At 36.4% G+C, this 20,957-nt stretch overlaps 1 protein-coding gene across 1 annotated transcript in view; it reads right to left on the bottom strand.

The window, feature by feature from the left end:
- Positions 1-16,916: 16,916 nt before the first annotated feature.
- geko (olfaction protein geko) overlaps positions 16,917-20,957 on the bottom strand; it is a 46,072-nt gene continuing 42,031 nt past the window's right edge. Inside the window, exon 3 of the mRNA XM_083124920.1 lies at positions 16,917-19,093. Within this exon, the coding sequence (XP_082981046.1) occupies positions 18,922-19,093 (172 nt within the window). The 3' untranslated portion in view covers positions 16,917-18,921. The remainder of the gene's footprint in view (positions 19,094-20,957) is intronic.

Genomic DNA, 20,957 nt, shown 5'->3' on the forward strand with positions numbered 1-20,957 from the left:
GTAATTTAACGTCGCGTTTCTGTCGCTTTTGGCCAGGGGTGTCCATAAGGGGGGGGGGGTTTATGGCGCAGGTTGCGGCATCGAGATTTTAGGGGGGGATTTTTTCCCTTCAAATAATATAAAATTCAAATTTATATCTTTTCCAAATATATGTAAAAGTTTTATACCTGAAATGCACCATATATAATCCATTAGATGAAGAAATGTAAGTGTTTAGGGCATTATCGAAAGGGGGGGGATATCGAACTCGTACAGTGGGATCCATGAGTATTACCGTGCAAATTGTCCACCACCATGTTCGTGCACTTTATTTGACCCAATAAGATCTTCAAGAATTAAAAGAAAACTCAAAACAAGCTGTTAACAACTTCTGCATCAACATACATAAAAATCCATTGCTTAAAACGACATAGAATATAAGAGAAAACTTAATGAAAATAGTCATGGACAATTTGCACGATAATACTCATGGATCCCACTGTACATATTAGCCTAAGCCTTAATTGACACGTGGGTCCTGAGGGGGATTCTGAATTAAACTTTGAGGGAGACAGTATCCAACTCTAGGGCTTAGATTATGGCAAATACTTTAGTTAGAGGGGGATTGAGCATTAAATTGAAGGGGGTATCCAATTCTTGTGTATTACTATTGTCTTATGCCCGGTTCGCTCAACCATCTTTAAAACGTTCTTAACGAGTTGATAGTTAACGCATCACTAAAATCTTAGCAACCTGTTAAACTTTTAATGTTCGCTCAAGCGATTTTATGGGCCCGTTAACTAACGACATGTTAGAGACGTTTTGCTTTGATGCCTTGCTATTCTCATACTTTGATACGAGAAATGCAACGTTTTCATTGGTTGCACCGTGGACAGTAGACTGTGCATAAGCGGATTTGGGCTTTTTTGTATGTAAATCCCAGGAACAAAAATAAATAAAGTAATGTGTGTAACACATAAATATATGTTTAAGAAATGAATGTTAGTTAGGTATTTACGTCCGCACACCGAAAATGTTATGTATTAGGATTAACAGTTACATTGTAATTTCGTAAGTTAGATTTAAGTGAGTGCTTACCGACTGCCAATACAAGATCATAAATATATAAATAAAAACTACTGTTCTAGGTTAGGGTAATCTGTTTCAAGTTTGATAAATTTAATTATATTAAAATGGCATTGCAAAAGAGGCCTAAAGGTGGAAATGAATGTGTGTTTGCTATAATAATTTTCCTCAACAAAAGAGAACATTTCACGAAATGTACACCATGCATAACTTAACTTACTGTGCCATGGCAATTAAATAATACGTAAATATTGCAAGTCACTTCTATTGGCATTGATGTGAATGTGACATTGCGAACAAGAAATCTACTGTTTCCAAATAATCACTGACAAAAAAAAAGAAGGCACGTAAAATGTTTACCAGTATGATTACCGTTCATGCATATGTACAAGGGACGTTTCTGAATGGTTGTGTTTTTGTTTCGTACAAATATTTTTCAAAGAAAAAATATATATAATACAATACGATATTTTATATTTGATTTATCATAAATGGTAAAAAGGGCAAGTACACTGTTAGACAGTACCATTACCACTTGTATGTATGTACAAGGAAAAATTTCCGAATGGATAGTAGTTGTTTTTCAAACAAATATGTATACTCTTACAATTTCCATGCACGAAACGACAACACTTTTAAACTTCTTAGAACCTGAAGCTTTTTTCCTTAATGAAACATACATGTGTAGTACGGTTCTTTACAATATGTTTGGTTATTCATTATGTGATGAAATTGTAGTCATTCAGAAAATGTACCTTGTATATGGAACGGTTGATTAATATGATATTTTACATTTAATTTATCATAACTGGTAAAATATATAACAAGTGCACTCAGACAATATCATTACCACTTGTACGAATGTACAAGGAATAATTTCCGAATGGATGGTAGTGTGTTTTATGTCACTGCACAATATCAAAATGTTACAATGTCCATACACGAAACTATATAGACTACCTGAAACTGTTTAGGACCTCAAGATTTATTTCTTAATGAAACAACATATGTATGCTATAGTACGTGATGAGATGGTAGTCGTTCGTAAATGTACCTTGTACATGTAACGGTTGATTATTTTTTTCAATTTTTAAGTGCTCTTTCAGTTTGTTATGAATACGATTTAATTTCCATTTGCACCATTATATGTCAGCCCATTTTCAATATACTGCATAATAATTGTTTTGAGTTTGTGATTATATTAAGACTCACGTTATATTAAACAACATGTTTTATTCTACAGTACATACGTACAGCTACGAGCTGAATAAGTAAATAGGTTAGGCAGGTTTTCTTTATTTCTGTACTTGGTTAGGTTAGGCAGGTCAGGTTTGGTGTTTTTAGCATCTCCAGTTTGCTACAGCTGTCCCTAGCCGCTTGTGATTCAGAATATAAAGTGATGAACATTTGTGTCGAGCATTCTCGTCACTGCAAAATATTTTTTTTCCATTATGTTAATTGGAGTAGGTGGATAATAATTTGAAAAGTTTGAAAGAACAATTCCCTACTACTTTGAAAGATTGCAGGCTACATTGTGTAATGTCACAAATTTATTTTACATTAAATGAGAGTACAGGACGTGTATTGCCTATTTCTAGGACAGTTGCTTCATTTTAATATTATCTCTTACGTTTTCTGGCATTTTTCAGTTTAAAAAACAACATGAAATTGGAATGGTAGTTATAAGCAGACATAAGCATAAACACAAGAAACCACGACTTTCTCCAGTTTCTATGTGATCCACTGGAAAACGGCGTGGACGACGACACCGAATATTTTGGTGAATAACTTCACCTTATACAAATTGAAATATTTAAAAGGAGGTTACATTATTTTAAAAAGTCATGCGATATTTTGTGTTTATGGTTACAGTGCATTGAAGGTGGAAGCCCAATATGCATTTTAAAAACATCAAGTTCGTATAATTAACTAAAACCATAAATTTTTGGCTCGACAGGCAAAATTAATAAAATAACATTAATGTGTGATGATTACGATGCCATTATTGAGAAAACTTTAAAAAGTACATTGATACAATATTTCTCATTTAACTTACATGTGATTTCTGATTTCCAGTACGAATTTATAATATGAAATACGAAATGGGAAAATTATTTTTGCTGTAGAAAGAAATTGAACTAGTGTATGTTTTGCGATGGTATGCAAATAATGCGTTCAAATCGGTTTGGGATAACCTTTCAACGCAACAGCTGGCATACGCCATTTCGCCATCTCATTTCCGACACAACACAACGCGCTGTTAAGCACTTTAATGAAGCAAAAGAGTGCCATTAGATTTAACGACGACATTAGAGGTCTGTTAGCCTTAACGAAGGTTGGAGAAATGCCTCAATGTGCTAATGTAGCGTTAACTTGATTTAACGCTTCCTTAAAATTTAACGCGCATTGAGCGAACCGGGCATTAGACTGTTGCGGAAATTCTGGTGTGGAGACTGAGTTTTAATTTTTTGGAGGAGGTATTATCCACTCTTCAATATTAACAGTAAGTCTAAAATTGGCATGGGAATTTTGGTGGAATAGGATTGAGTATGAAATTTAAAGGGGGAGATTTCTCTTGATAAAGTGTTAAATCTTAGATTGTCAAGGGATTTCTGTAGTGGAGAGAGAGTTCGAACATTAGATTTTGGAGACTGTATTTAGCGATAAGGCATCCGCACGTTTTCGACCCCGAATGTGCCAAAAGAAAAGCTTGAAAAGGAAAAGAGTAAATATCTAGGGTTCTTAAGAAAGTACTGACACCCCATTAAATTAATATTCTTGAAAGCCTGCAAAGAAATGGATGTAAAAATTTTCTTGCTCGCTTCGTTCCCAATAATTTGTTGCTACGATGTGTGTTTGGCGCTTTAATGAGATTAATATGAAGTTTTTATACTAAAGCTGCATTACAAGACAAGCGATATTCTCGATTAATTGATTTGGTGTTTTAAGTCCACTACATGCACTCTAAGGCTAATCGGGACTGAACCTACAGTTTAAAGTGGGATCCACGCGATATTCTCGATTATGATGAACGATTTTAGGGGTGGTCTTGAGTGATGGCACCCCTGTTTAGGGAGGAGGGGCAGGACAATTATAATGTTCAGTAAAGCTAAGGAAAAAGTTACTTTCGGTAGACACGTTGTCGTAATTAGTGTTGCCCACGAGACGAGACTTTGGCCTGTCTCGTCTCGTGGAAATGCTGTCTCCTCTCGAAAATATTCGATTGTCTCATGACACATTGTCAATCTCGTCTCGTCTCGAATTTTTAAAAGCCTGTCCCGTCTCGTCCCGTGGGCAACACTAGTCGTAATTAAATATTTTGTGGGGATTACGATATGGTTTAAGGGCGCGAATGATATCATTTGGGGGGATGCGCCATTGGCCTTGTGGGGGGGATGGGCACCCCTGCTTTTGGATAATCGCGACAATAAGGATGAGTATAATGATGTGATGACATTGCTGAAGGGACACTCACAAGGAACACCCATGCCAAGGTCAGGATTCGAACGCTGGAACCCTGACGTCGTAGCGTGCTGTGATTGTCCGCCACGGAGGTCGACAAGAAAGTGATAGATAAGGGAAGAAGAAATAAATAAAAATGGAAGAAAAGATAGAGAAGAATGAATAGGGAAGATATAAGAACGAGATAATCAAGAAGACAGAAATAGAGAATAGAGAAGAAATGCAAGAATGAAGAGAGAACGATAGAAGGAGAAGAAGAAGAGACGAGATAAAGAAGAAGAAAGAGACAAAAAGCAAGAAGTAAGGAAGCAAACAAGAAGGAAATAATCTTTAAGATGACCTTTGAACCACCTAACATAACGTATTTCGTGTTTCCCTGGCGATTCCATTTCTGTAAGGTGATCAAACTTCCGGTATTAACCGGGACTGTCCCTTTTTTGTGACAATGACATATGGGCATAGACTTGCTGCAACAATGCACCTTGTCTACTGTTGGGTAAAAATTATTTCACATTTCAATGTCAAAAATGTGCCATATTCCAATTTTATTAAAATATGTGGAACTAATGCCCTCACTGAACGAGTGTTTTCGTCCATGAATGGTTTGTAGACAAGTGACGAACGCTCTTTCAGTACAAACTTTGAAAGCTATGTTGATATTAAGGTGAACTTTAATCACAGGTGTGTAAAGTTTTACAAAATGTTATTTATTCATTGACAAAATATCAATGAATGACTTCTAATTCTAAAGAACTGCTTAGTTGAACTGCGGTTTTCAAACATTTTGCTGCCCCGTTTTTCCTTCAGGAAATTATGAAAAATGTCCCGTTTTGTTGTTCTCAAAATCTGTTTACCTTGCTATAATACTATCTCAATTCATAATGCAGCACAATACGTGCAAAATATACATTCTTTGATATTAAGTTGGCAACTACAGTAATATAAATGCTGACACGCTCATATAATTTTCAATTATACCTGCTGCTCCGTAGATTGTGATGATCGGACGCTCCAACGAAATGGAGAAAGTTCACAGAATTCTCGCTAGATGGCAGCAACATCTAAGGCTGTGAGAGCGTTTGTCAGCTTCACTCGACGGCGAATCATTGGCTGATATACGTAATTGATCACACGAGAAAGCACTTTCAAGTTGGGCAGCGGAAGGCTAATTGAGGTTCTCTGGACAAGCAGGAGGTTTTAATAAACCGTTATTTGCAGTGCACGCGCAAAATTTGCCCTCCAGTCTGAGATCCAGAACCGAAAGAAACAGTGTTGAATCCATCCACTTTCCTCCGGGGGCCATCAAACTTAAGGGGGGGGGGATAATTCCCCCACCAACGATTTTTCTCCATCCCATCAATCTTTTCCGGGGGGGAGAGTTTTTGTTTTCACAACAAGCATAAACAATTAGTTTAGGTGTCTAATATACTTTACTGGAATAATATAGAAAACATATGCACAACAAAGAGTCTCAGCTCTAATAACACTGGATCCAGCAATCCCCAGACCACAGAAATTAGTCCGGCTTGTTATTTCTTCTCCATTTCTCTTATAAATATGCCAATAAAACACGTAATAGCATTTAGATGTGAATTTTATACAGGAAACTATGTCTCTTAATTTTTATCTCCCCCTTAGTGACGCAAAACAATCGAATTTTGAATGAATAACAGTCGATATAATATAATGTATATTTTATAATATAATTTGATTATTTAATAATTGACACACATATATGTATGTGTGGAGGGGTGGTAAGTGTGTGTGTCTGCTCCTTCCCCCCACCAATCTGCACTAATTTCGCACTCTGGGGGGGGGGGGGGGGGCAGGGCGAGGGTGTTGTAAGCGTCAAATTATAAAACTAATACTAATATGTTTAAGTTGTCCCTTACTTTTTATGTGTAATTAAATTAAATTAAATGTAATTTAGATATAATTATCATTTTAAGAATGAAATTATGAGAATCAATAAAATAATATTATAGCATGTGCAGCAATAAGACGTCTAGGCTATCTAGCATATCTGTCGATGACGTCATCAATGAACCTTTCTGTGGATTCCTACCCCCCACACACTTGACATCTTCACACTTTTTCATCACATTTCTTAATTTAGCAATTATAAGACAAACGGACTATAATGTAAATTCGTTCATTAGTTTGACTTTTAATTATAAAGAGGACTTAATCAGTGCTTTACTACGAAAAAAAACAGAAAATATAGGTGTACGTTAAATTAAAATGAATGAAAGAAAGGCAAAGCGACATGGTTGCCAAATTTCAGACACAATAAATCCAACTCTTTTTAAATCAAATAGCCGAGCACCCGGTGGAGGCACATACTGGCTCGGATCCTACTTTGAACTATAGGACTAGTCCCGAGTAGCCTTTCTATGCATAAAGTGGTCTCAAAAGTATACTCAAACAAACAAATAGTTTACCAACTCCTAAGAAATCAGGTTGCCAACTCATAGAAAATCTGGTTGCCAACTCTTAGGAAATCAGGTTGCCAACTCATAGGAAATCAGGTTGCCAACTTATAGGACATCAGGTTGCCAACTCATAAGAAATCAGGTTACCAACTCGCAAGAAATCAGGTTACCAACTCGCAAGAAATCAGGTTGCCAAATTCAGAATCACCATTATCATCTCACTGATATGAATACTTTTATTTAAAATTTCTGATCGATTTTTCTCCAATATTTTATTCTCTAGACTCCAGGCTTCGCAGATAGCCTAGGTAGTGTAGAATATACGCTCCTGTTGTAACCCTACTTCTCATGTTTTCTCTCGTTTTTAGGTAATCAATTTCTTTTTGCGTGTGATGGGCGTCGAAACTACGACAGACCTGTGACTTTACTTCAAATTGGCTACACCACCACTCCAAATCATAAAATTTTAGCTATACAAGATTTCTGTAATAATCCTGTCCGTTCGTAAGTCGACACTGTCCGACATTGATATTTTGCTGTTCCACTTGTAAATCGCACCTTGTCAGACATTGCCACCAATGCCTGTAAATCTCCTTTGTTGGAGTTCAACATTCAGGACACATCTTTACTCACAAGGGAGTATTTAAGGCGGACCAGGGGTCTGGACCCCCCCCCTCACCCGAAAGACTTACCATAGAGGTACGAAAATGAAATATTGAAAATAAATACAGGGTTATTAAAAAGAATGGTACAAAAGTAAAGTTAATTTACTTTTAAGTGAAAAGAGATACAAGAGCAATTCTGATGGGAAAGATGAAAGGAAGGTTGTAAATTTACCTGAGCAATTACAAATGTTGGATATGAGCACCCTGGGTAACACGGCAGATGTCAAAACGATAATCCATTTCTTGCCAGACGCATTCCAACTTATCCTCGGTTATAATTATCAGCTCCTCTGCATGAGAGATGCGCTGCTATAAATTATCCAGGTCCTGTGGTAATGGAGTGTCTATGTGGTGGTTGTTTCTTGAATTTCGCACGAAAGTCTCTCTGAACTGTAACAACTGCCCGTTCGTGCAAATTCCATTATGCAATATGCTCGCTCTACCTTCGTTGTTGCCATTTAAGGTATCAACAACAAGTAGCGCCTCTGGCGGATTTTACGTCAACTACAACCACAGACTATAAATTTACAACCTTCCTTTCTTCTTTCGCACCAGAATTGCTTTTATATCTCTTTTCACTTAAAAATAAATTAACCTTACTTTTGTACCATTCTTTTTTAATAACGTTTTACTTGTTTGGCATTTGTTGCATTATATGATGGTTATTTACGGAAAACTTAATGGAAGGAAAGGATTATATTTGGATCATGAGACTTTGAATGACAGTACCAAATAAGATTCACGCACCCTACAACTTATAACATGCACAAAATATTAATCAGGAATTTTACTTTATCAATAGGACCTAACATATTTTGTTTTCAATAAGTATTAGATTCTTTATTTATTTGATTCTATTAATTTAGTTGTCAGGTTAATTGTTTTACACGTAACCTATTTTTGTAGTCTTTTCACCTATTCGTGTAATAATAACAATGCAACACTTATTAATTTACATATTTTAATTATTACATTGACTTTGTGCATTGACTTGCTTAATTTTCTTTCGCTTGTTGTGCCACTTTTGGCTAATTTGAGAAGATGGGGATGAGTGATGATATGATGAAATTGATGAATGGACACTCACAAAAATCCATGCCCAGGCTGAGTTTGGAACCCGGGACGCCTGGCGTCGCAGCGCGATGTGCTAACCACTCCGCCACATGGGCCGGCACATATTTTAATTAATATTTTAACATAATTATTTCAATTTAAACATTTACATTTTTATTTTATTATCTCAGAGACTCTTGGAGCCTGTTTACGCAGTAAGACTGAATTCACATTTTGCAACACTGGATATCGTCAGCAGCTATATCGTCTCATACCCTTAGGTATGGGGGATCTTGTTGGGAATGATCGATCCTTGATGGTAGAGCAACTTGCTGCTCATAGTGAGCTCTGTGGTAAGGTGCAAGAGGTACTAATGGTACTTGAATGGCAACGCATGATACTTGAGTTTCACACCCCTAAAGACTGGATCAGCATGGCTAATGAAAGGATATACCTGTGATATGATCCTCCCGAGCCATATCAAGGATTCGGTCATATTTGGTGTTATTCTTAATTATTTTACTTTTTATATATTCACTGTTGGAGGGGTTGTGAAGGATGAGTTATTTAATGTTTGAACTAGTGACCTAGTTCTGTCATTCGGGAAGTTTGGAATTTGTTATTTGCAGGCTTCTTGAAGGCAGGGTCTTTCATTGTTGACAATTAGTCAAAAATATGTGTTCTCAGTTTTAGAATCAAACTATTATGAAAGCCATAAGAGCTAAATTTCAGTTGGAGTTATTAGTAATATAAGCCTTATGGACATTGGAAAGAAGTTTTTAAGAATGTGACAACTTTATAGTAGAGAATATTATAGAAACTCTAAGGATCATAACTGTTGTGTTAGACATAGAAAAATGAACCTTATGGAACATACTGTTTAATCTTTAGAATATTGCCATTATACACAAATTAGTTCTGCATATCTCAGCTGTAGCTATGTTTATCTTTTGTGTCACGGGAGGCGCTCTGCTTGACATGCAAGGATATAAATACAGCTTCGGAACCTAATTCGGGGGCATTTTCATCACCGACTCCGATGGATTAACATCTTAAATACTCAGCTCCCTTTATGGGAGGGTTCAAGAACTCAGTCTTCGTTCCCAAATTAGCTTAGAGACATAGTTATTCTGACGCATGGTTAGGTTCGCCCTGTGGACATGCTAACATGTCACCATGCGTGAGAATATGTTAATTTACGATTTCTTTCAACTTTTGTGATAATTCAGTTTGATTTCTTCGAAACTTATACGTAATATATTTTCAACTTTTGCATAAAGCAACAGGACTTAATGTTATTCTGCCGTATGAGTAGGTTCGCCCTGTGGGCATGCTAACATGCCATCATACGGAAGAATAAGTTCAGATTATTTCGTCTCCATGATTATTATCTATTGATCAGGTTATTCATTATTGATATCTGGCATGGTTAGATTTCGCCCTGTGAACATGCTAACATGTTGCCATACCCGATATCAAGTCGATGTCTCTAATATTTTACGAATTACAGCAGTTTGTATTTCTACATATATCTTGAAGCCAGCCCATAATGTCCAATTTATATTAAAATCGGAGTCAATACTTAAACCTTCGCCAGTCACGTCAAAGTTATGCTTCATTATGTCAAGGAGCGTTCGTAAAGTTCCAAGCAAGCGCCTGGTCGTCTTTATATAACTGATATGACAGATTGATCCATATTATGTAAATAAAATGCAAACGTCGCATGGATTTAATTATAAGAAGGAAATCTGTTCTGTCCTTTATTTATGGAGATCTGTAACTAAGATGTAAATTTATAAAAGTGTCTTGAAAATAAACCATCTTCAGGAAAATAATTGCCCTTAAAGAAGCCTACTGAAGACGCCGACCTTTCTTCAGAAACAGATGTTATTCATTTATAAAATCTCCCTTTTCCATAGCCTGTAAAATGATTTAGTACATAACAGTCGAAGCTTCATATCCCACGTATTTGTACTACTATACCCGTACCTGAGAGGGGTCAGAGTATCCCATTAGCCCACTGAGTTTTAGCCGAGGTGAAGAAACAGATGATATAGGATATTGAAAGGTGATTGAAGGAAATAGGAAGGTAAAGATGAGGATGGACTCTTTGTCTTCGTGATTTATTTTAATGTAATAGCTGCGATTGTATAGTTTTTCGAAGGCGATTTATGCTCGAGGACGCTGACGACAGAGGGTGGCCTAAAGGTTCGAGAGAGGAACCGCCACGAAGCCTAGTTCAGTATGAGAGCAGCCTAAAGTGCCGCGATGGATGTTTCCGCTCACTTTCTTCGTCTCCTTCGAAGTTTAGAGCTGGCGATCGAGCGCAGGTCTCTCCCCAGCCATGCAGCTAAGCATTGATGATTTCAAAAGGATGGTATTTGTTTTATTTTGATTATGAGCGTTTTCCCTCATCAGTTGTTATGTTTTTCTTTCCTTCCCAATTTTGCGTAACGCTATGCGTCGCTCTTCATAGTCATTCACCTGTTGATGATGATCATGATGACGGTGATCACTCACTCTCATCTCACTCTCACACTCACTCTGCTTGACGGGCGGAGGTGGGAACGTTACACCTGTCTCTGAAGATCTACCTGGAGAGGTTATGCTTGTGACCAGGGCCGTATCAAAGCTTGTGGAGGCCCCTGGGCAAAATGTTTTGTGGGGGCCCTAATTTTTTTTATTATTTTTTACTAGGAGCTTTATTAGCTCAATATGTTAAACACCAATTTTCAGCAGTTGAAATGGTATAGACTTGATTTCAGATTCAGTAGTCATTCACAATCGAACATATCGCAGATAGGTTTGCAGGGAGAATAGCGCAGGAAAATAAAATTACAGGATGAAAATTGTAGCGCTATAGCAGCAGTAAAATTCAGCGTCTAAATGTCTACAGTATATTATGAAGAGTGAACACCGTAAACAATAGGCTATATAGTAAATACTAAGGGGGTTCAGACGGAAACAGAGAACTGAGCAGTAGACTGTACTTGCGTACATAATTTATTATAAATGATATTTACAATTAAGAGTAAATATGTCACTCCATATGCACAATCCATCTACTGGACAATTACTGACAGGTTCATTGTGGAAATTGTAGTAACTACACTTTCTTCAAGAAAATTCCCAAAGGCTTAACACTTATAGTAGACACACTTTTCTTACCTTTTTCGCCGAGAATTCATCTACTATATCATCGAAGTTCAATTCACGAAGAAGTTCATGTTCAATGCTTAATAAACAAAGATTGGATAAGCGATCCTGTTCCATGGCAGCACGAAACCTGTTTTTCACTAATTTCATTTTTGAGAAAAATCTTTCTCCGCTGCAGTTTGTTACCATTAAGACCAAATACATTCTAAAGAGAATTTCGACATTGGGAAATGTACTGCAGAATGGGTCCTTACATACCCAATATTTTAGAGGCATGCATATCTCGTTTTTGACGAAAACACGAATTCTGAAATAACACATTCTAATGATTATTTTTTCATGTTTCTGAAAGGTGTGAGGTGAATTTTCCTACCCTGTTTGTCACGAAATGATGCAAAATTAAATGCAAAATGCGAAATAGACTCTTAAACACGAAATTTACCGTTTATATACAGACGCGATACTTTCTGAAGTCTGAAGTATCCTGTGAGTTATGCAATTCACGGAAAATTGATTAATTCTGCTGTAAATATTTGAGAAGCAAAAATGGACACCTTTGTACAGGAGTAAACTTAATATTCTGGTATTTAATGTGCTATTAGAAGGGATATGTTTGTTTTGTGTAATAGTGCAGTTTCTAAATCAACTTTGGGATTATATTCACATTTTTTTAAAACCAAAATGTCATTTTATATGGCGCTTCTTCACCGCTATAACAGCGAAATTTCATTTTATTTACCGCTTTTGAACCCGAAATTGACTGTTTTTGTACCGATATTTTGCTTTTTTATTTACCAAAAATATGTGTCTCTAACATTATACATAGACAGTTCCATTGCGATGTCTTCCTGATGTTTGACATTGCTACTGCTTAGAACTCACAGTTAACGAAAGAAATTTATGTACTTCGTAGGATTATTTATATCTTAATCGTATCTGAGATTTGATTGTTTGAATAAGTGTGCCTTTTTTCCGCACCACAGCCAAATCAATCCATGGTATAAAGTATACTGAGCTTCAGATATCTACAAACAGATCGACTGAGAGCTGTGCTACAATTGGGTCCAGAAGAGTGTAGACATACGACAAATTGAAGTTTTTATTTTTTATTTTTAAAATTCAACTTCTTATGTAATTTTTCACAAGCATAGCCAGCTGGTTAAAAAAAAAATTGGTGGAGGCCCTTCACAGCTTCCTTTTAATGGGGGCCCCGGGGCAATTGCCCCAGTTGCCCATAGGTTAATCCGGCCCTGCTTGTGACTGTACGTCGAGTCTGACTTGCGACTGGCGTCAACACGCTTTCCCTAGAAGAATGAATTAGAACTCCTCTCAATCTATACATATATATTGGTTAGTTTTTCGTTGTTGCTTCTTCCCCTTGCATGTCTGGATAAGCAATGCCTGTCCTGTGACAACAAAAATGTATCATTCCATCGGCGATATGGTCTTTCTTCTTCCTTTTGGCCTGTAATTTAATCATTTTCGAGACATTTACAGAACATGTTGATTTCTTTAATTGATATCTTTAAAATTTCTTCAACCATTGCATTGATCTTTCATTTATTTCGGATTTCTTTAATTCTAATATAGTTTCGTAAGGTTACTTTGCTTAAAAACAGCAAAAAATCTAATTTGTGAACTTTTCATTCTAGTTTTATCATTTTGACGAAGAGTCCAACATTCGCAACCATTTTAATTTCTTTTCTCATTTGTTTTCCAAAATTTATTTTCCAAAATCCATTTAATCTATTATATTTTTTTTAAATTTTTCTCAACATCTATTTGGTGTTGGAACTGTGAAATATGGCTTCCTAAATATACAAAGTCTGTTACCTGTTCAACTATTTTATCGTTAATCACTATTTTCACTCTAGGAAGTTTATTTTTACCATTTATTATCATTGACAATGTTATATCTTCTGACATTTTCATGTTATTATTTGTAAGAATTGATTGAAGTTTGAAAACAGATCTTTGTGGATCATCTTTACTTGCTGCCATTAATATCTGGTCGTCTGCAAATATTACTGTTTGTAATTTTTCTTTGTTTCTTTGATGAAATTTTTGTGTAGAATTAGCATTGTACTGTTTATAATAATACGAGGGTGCCTGGCCAACGGAAAGGTGTTCTCATTTTGTAAAACAAGTTCAAAAAATACCAGAATATTCCCTGCTGAATATTTTGAAAGATAACTATACAATACAAAATTGAGGGGACCAGCCTCGCATCTCAGGCCTTAACTCGAGAAAGGGCTTTCCATCAACTTCCAAATTTCGAGCCAGGAAGTAATAAACACAAAGGTTGAAATGTTTGAATTGGTTAAAATGTTTGACGTCCACACTTCCTCTTGTACAGGTGGAGGGAATTTTACAAATGTACCTTTTTTTGTAGGATATGTGCAATATCAGAAATTTATTAAATAAATTTTGTCTGTACTTCATGGAAAATGGTAAAAATCATTGAGACTAATACTAAATATTCATTTAGGTATATCTATGCTAATATATAAATATGCACGTAACAATACAGCTGCATTAATTTGAAACATGTGATTACTTAAATTATATGATAAGCATAGCTTTAACTTTGTGTTAACATTATTAATAATACATAAGTGATACGTTATCACTTACTATATTTTTATTATTATTTATTACTTATGTTACTTATTATTAAATCAAGGGGTCCCGGGTTCGATACCCGGTCGAGGCACATAATGGTTCGCATCCCGCTTTAAACTGTAGGTTCAGTCACGATTAGCCTTACTGTGCATAAAGTGTACTTAAAACACCAACTCAACAACAACTTATTCTTAAATGAATAAATGGTTAAATTTATGTACACCAACAATAGTAAATAAAAAGACTTTTCTATTATATTATAACATTTGAACTGTTTGTGATGTTATTTCATGTTACGATATTACCGTCAAGTTTGAAAAAATTGACACACTGTTTTTTATAAATACTGTATTCTATAATGTATTATCATTATTATTATCATAATATATTACATCATAAATTACATTATTACATATATACATTACATATTACATGTCAATACATACTATAAGTAGAAGGCTGCTCATAAATTGTTCTTCTATGAATACTTCGTTTTGTAACGCCTTGTTACTAAAAAAATCCTGTTCAAGAATTATTTTTCAGTCTGTAGGTTGTGACGCTTGCCTGGTTAAGGCAACTAACTAACCCGGTACGTTAATGTATAAGTTAATGGAAGCGCGTGGTAAATATACCCTCGTTAGCGCCCACTCCATGCAAGGGTCACAAACACCTTCCGACGCCACGTTTCCGTTGGGTAAATATGTTCCAAACATGTAAACCACCAACAGAAAGGCAACGTCATGTTCCGCTAAACGCAGGAATCCGAGGAACGGTAAAAAATCACGAAGATTCCGTTCCAATTACTACTTTGCTTATTTATGCTGTCAACAGAAATTTTGCTGTAACAAATGACGACACAAAGAAACTTAATCACAATTAAACCCTCTTAATACTAATTGATTAAACAGGCATGCATAATTTAATATTCACTCTAATCTTCAAAAGAAGAAAAAAAGGGGGGGAGGAGAGAACAGTCAAAAAGGTGTACAAGATTTTAACCATTCAAGGACGGCAGCCTTGTTCTTATTCAAAAAACATATATATGTATATATTGCCTTCTTTCAATGTGCTCGATTTAACTCTAACGGGACAGAAGCAAGCAAGAAAAGATAAAATAAAAAAACTTCAATTTTAACCTCCTTTTATTTCAACAGTTTTAGATTATCTTGATTTCTTAATAACAACGTGAAAGTTAATATTATTACATGACCCTCAACCTCTCTTTTTAAGAGGGAAACTATTCTTTACAAAAAACGAGTACAAGGAACAAGTCCAATTGAAAATCTACGTTCCCGTAACTGTACTACTTAACAAAAGGCAACACAATGCCGATAACAATCCACGGAGGTGTTCTTCAATAACAATGAATCCTTAACAACTACGTGCAATCACGCATATGTATATTACATATATATATATATATATATATATATATATATATATATATATATTGTGCATGGCTTTGAGGCTACTGCTTAAGGTGTTCGGGGATATGACTTATTAAAGAGGGAAAATGGGAAGAATTACAAAAAAATGAGCAGTGTCATTTGACGAACGCGATTTTAAACCGTTGCTTCGTATCTTTCAACAGGGGTCTATACAGCAATTCCTTGCGTAAAGAAAACAAATTTATTTTCTTTTGTCACAATCGATTATTCAGTCCCCAAAAGGCATGTGAATAGTCAGCTAATCGCTCTTTCTTTGGGATTGGTTTTTATACGAAATATTGGAGTGAAAATGCCTAACGCTCCGTGTTGGGCGTACTTTGACTTGGTATTATTATCAGTTCCAAAAAATGCGTGCATAAATTATTAGAGTTCACTATCCGAAGCACTATACCAATATACTCGGCACATTAATTTATATCCATTGGTCAAAAAGGGGGGGGGGTAATGTGTTGGAGAAGAAACTCCAAACAAACAGCTCGCTCAACAATCGCAAGAGAGGGGGGTAATTGTACAGTTCAAAAGGGCAAGTCGGTAACAGGGTCGAAATCTATAAACGTCCACTATACCTTGATGCAATCCTTCTGATGGTCCTTATCACAATCACAAGCACATGGTCTGGATCACGTAACTGCATTCGTGCGCCTTTTCACGAGTCTAGAAATCGTGGCTTCCAAAGTTGTATTCCCATCTCACCATTGCAATACGTGGCCGAAGGAATTGCGTGTAGGCAAGGCGATCCTGCTCCGCTGCTAGTCGACTGTATGTGGCTGTTTCGAAGACCGGATGCGAACTGTTCTATTGACGATCAAGAATCGTGCAAGAAGAGGGGAAGGGGGGAGGAGAGTATAGTTTAGCTTATCTACGACAGATGGCAACACCATCCAAACGCCGTAGCGCTATCGTATTTTGCGGTGGAGAGTTTATTTTCTCCGAAAAAAACTCTATAGACGTACCAAAAGGTACGAGTAATATTCCCAAATTGAATATATTATATTTGGAATGTTACAAGGTACAAAATCTGTACCTTTTCTCCACGTTACTGTATTGAGAAATTATTCCCATAGAGAATGTAGTTTCCAATGGACAGAGTTTAGGCAGCTATTATGATCAACTATAAACAAGTTCATTGGGTCTCCAAATTGATGTGAACTTTAAATCATATATGTTTGAAACTTGGTGGCAGTCATATTGAACACGCTCTATAATTTAGCCTAAGATGCAGGACTTGCCGGATGCTCTGTAGATTTTTTGGAGACGAAAGATATGTAGACCAGAAATTTTGATTGGAAATGACTCTCTAATGTGTCATCTCAGGAGCGAAAGCACACCGTATACTTCCCTGCATCTTATCACCAATTTTGAAATCCTCATCCACAATCTTTGCACACAAAGTGAAGTGTCCTACAAACTTCAATTGTTATTCGTTCAGATCCAAAAGCATTGTTCTAATATTTCACTCTTTTCTTTGCAAAAGTTTTAATCGAAATACAATTCTTAATTCATAGTCTATTATTATTATTTTCTTTCTTCAAATTAAATGCTACTAACACTAAATATTCAATAGTACAGTCACAGACATTTCTGGGTTGTAATGATTCAATTTACTTCCAATGGAATCGTTACGACCCACAAGTGTCCGTGACTGTACATTGTAAGCTCATATAACAATTGGTTGCAAACTTCATGTAAGTTTTATTCACATAAGGCACAGTATCTACACAACACATCAAGTTTCCTTCTAAAAATAAAGGAACTTGAATAACATGTCTGGTTAGTACAGATAAAGAAACATTCCACAAGCACACATTATCGAGCACACACACACATCTTCCAACTGGAAGAAATAACCGAACAGTCACATAAAATATTGATTCACGGTAAAAAATAGTATAATATTGACAAAGGAACGTCGATAAAATTACTTTCTTACAAATGTTCTTGTTAGTTGACTAGATAAATTGACGAGTACAAGAATTTCCGTTTTGTTAAACGCAAAACTGAAGTTCCTTCCAACAGACCATCTATGTTGATGATTTCTTCATGTAATATTCCTGCATAACACTGTACGATCTGTATTCACTAGCTTCCAACTATTTGCGTAGCCAGGAATGGGTGTACGGGGGCCGGGGTCCTCTCGAATTTTTTCTTCAAATTACAACTGCTCCACAATGCAGTTTTTACAGGAACAAAAGTCGCCATTTTTAAATATTTGGGGTGCGGAAAATGAAGTTACTTGTTTTTGATTGACTATGGCTTGTTTTTCATAATAAACTAGGGATTATATTATATGCCATATATATATACTCTAAAAGAATATGCAACAGGAGTTGGCACCAAAAATGGTGGTAATAGGAAATTCCTTATTGTGGTAATGCTGAACTGGCGATTTTTAGCACCATCTTTGGTGACTTGTTACACCATTTGATCTCAAACCACAACAGGTATGGAGGCCTTTAACACTTGATTAGATGTTGTGCTTCACCAGTTAGGGTGTTACACAAATTTTGGTGGCAAATAAGTTGCATGTTTTTTTTTGTTTTTTTTTAGAGTGTAGGGGCCATATTCTTCCCCTCGAGATAACACAAACGAACGCTCATCGCTGTCCGAAATTGCTTATAAATGAATGAAATCACATGGTAAACACATTTTTCATTCATACCGACTCGTGAAATAATGCAAACTTTCATTTTTAATGCTTCTCAATAATGTTACCACATTTTGCAAATATTTTGTCAAGTAAACCTCGATCTCGAAAATAGTAAATTTTCTGCCAAGTGAGTTTTGTGTGTTAGATACTATTTTTGACGAAGTAGTATTTTACGAATACGATAGTCACAACTGATATACACAATGGCAAATACGTTATTTAAGTACTATTTCCCCCTTAACAATTTTCCACAACACCTTATCAAAGGCTGGGCCCCCCAAGACGTTTCTGGCTACGCCCCTGGCTCCAACGCTCACAACTATGAATGCCTTGCAGTGTTCCGAACAACGTCAACTAGTCCTTGCTTTTCATCAATGAAATTTGATCTTCTTCATTATCTTCGCCACCTGAAGCCCTGCAAATGGGCACGTGGGATAGAAGTTGTGGCAGCCATTTCCGTCCACTCCTGCTATCAGCTGTCCCATATGGGCTGCGAAGTGGTACTTGGATGTGACCTCTGCGGTTGTGCTGATGCTGGTGTCTCTGAAAATAGAAAACACAAACAAAAGCATTATTAAAGCTAACGTATCTTTCATTTTGTTCTACAGCTCTAAGTGTTGATTTAAAAATCAATTTATACGTAGATGTATAAAGTTTCAAAATTTGTGCACTTACCAATAAGAATTAGGTTATTACAAAAAAAAAAAAAAATACAAGCCTTTTTAAGAGTAGAGACGATTGGATGCCAAAACGGGGAAGGGGGGAGGGAAGGAGAGTTTACACTCTCTTGGACGTCTTGGTAGACAAGGTTTAGCATTAAGAGGCCATTGCGGAGGCAAAAAGTGGCCCTGTAATCGCCGCCACTGTTTTATAAACTTGGGATCTCCATTAGTCCATACTACAGCGGTGGTACAATCAACGGCAAAGATAATGGTAGACATATTGTTCACCGCTATTTCAATTACTTTTTTTATTCTACATCCTGTGTTGTTTTATGGAATGAAACTATGTTGGTTCGAAGCAGGCATTGTTCTCTGCTTATTGACGTCATTATTTCAATTCATTGTCATCACATTGTGTAATACAGACCGAATGAAAATGGTGGTGGACAATTCGCCTACTGTTTCTTTCGCCGTTGGGTGTACGTACAGTATTTAAGAAATTTCCAGTGGGGGAAATTCTACTGACGGTCTATGGACAGCATGAGATAATGATTTTATGCCATATAACATATCCCCCATGGATAAAATTTATCAAGCAGAAGGCGGATTCAAATACCCAGAGGGGGGGAATCTCCCATCCCCCCTACAAATACCACCCTGGGTACGTGGAAATCATAAATTTCTCTTATATGTACTGCATGAATTTGAGTATCAAGCTATTTCTGCCCTTGACTTTATAAACATTCTTGTTTGAAGTGTGTTACTTAACAATGAAAAATTCCTGTGGTTATACGTATGTCTTGTGTCTACAACTGTCGCAACACACGCAATTTTACACAATTAAGTGATTGAGTTTTGTTTTGAAGGTAGTAAGATGAATCACTGTTCTCATATAATGTAGGTCATGTTTTGCATTTTATTTTTCACACCCTCTCACCCCCATGCCGATAGATGATGAACTTGGAGTTGAACGGCATTGGGAGTGTCACTATTCATCTTAGCGACCCCAAAAACTATGGATTTCACAGTAATATCGGTCGTTTTCGATGATTTTTACATATCATCTCCTTCCCACCCCTAGGGGTGCCAGGGGTTTCTTACCCCACAATATTTCTTTTCAGATTGTAAGTCATATGTATACCAAGTTTGGTTGAAATTGCTCAAGGCGTTCGAGAGTTATGGCGGAACAAACATACATCCATTTTTATATATATTCTGTATTGCTGGGTTTGTGAGATGTGGCAGTGATTGCCATAGAGTGGTGCAGGGAGAGGTTTTCGGTATAGCGCCAAATAGTTCGCATGGACGACGGTAGATGGCATACAGACCGAATTGAGAGATTATTCGCTCGAGGAATAACCGAAACAGGCAAAACGATCGGTATACACTCGAAGCCCAGTAGTACACGTATAACCTTCATTTGTCTGTGATAGTGAGCCCTCAAATATGGATCGAGAAGTGACGATCAAATTGAAACTTAAGTGATCATAGTCATCATCCCCATGATAGTTTAGTCTATCTTACCAATTCACAGTGACGTATGAACATGAAAAATATGATTGTGAGCTGAAACTACCAAGGCACATTAAAATTAGAGTCCATTGCATGCGCTCTAGCGTAGCACGTTCGAGTATGCGAGTCTCGAACAAGTACGAGCGAGCTAAAGTGGTCCCATTCAGTACTCTGGTTCGCCAGATTCTATGGTGAGCATCTCTTAGCCGTTGTATTACTGGAATTAATGTCAA

This window comes from Lepisma saccharinum, chromosome 7 (genome assembly GCF_977018435.1).
Source record: "Lepisma saccharinum chromosome 7, izLepSacc3.1, whole genome shotgun sequence".
In the NCBI taxonomy this organism is placed as follows: domain Eukaryota; kingdom Metazoa; phylum Arthropoda; class Insecta; order Zygentoma; family Lepismatidae; genus Lepisma; species Lepisma saccharinum.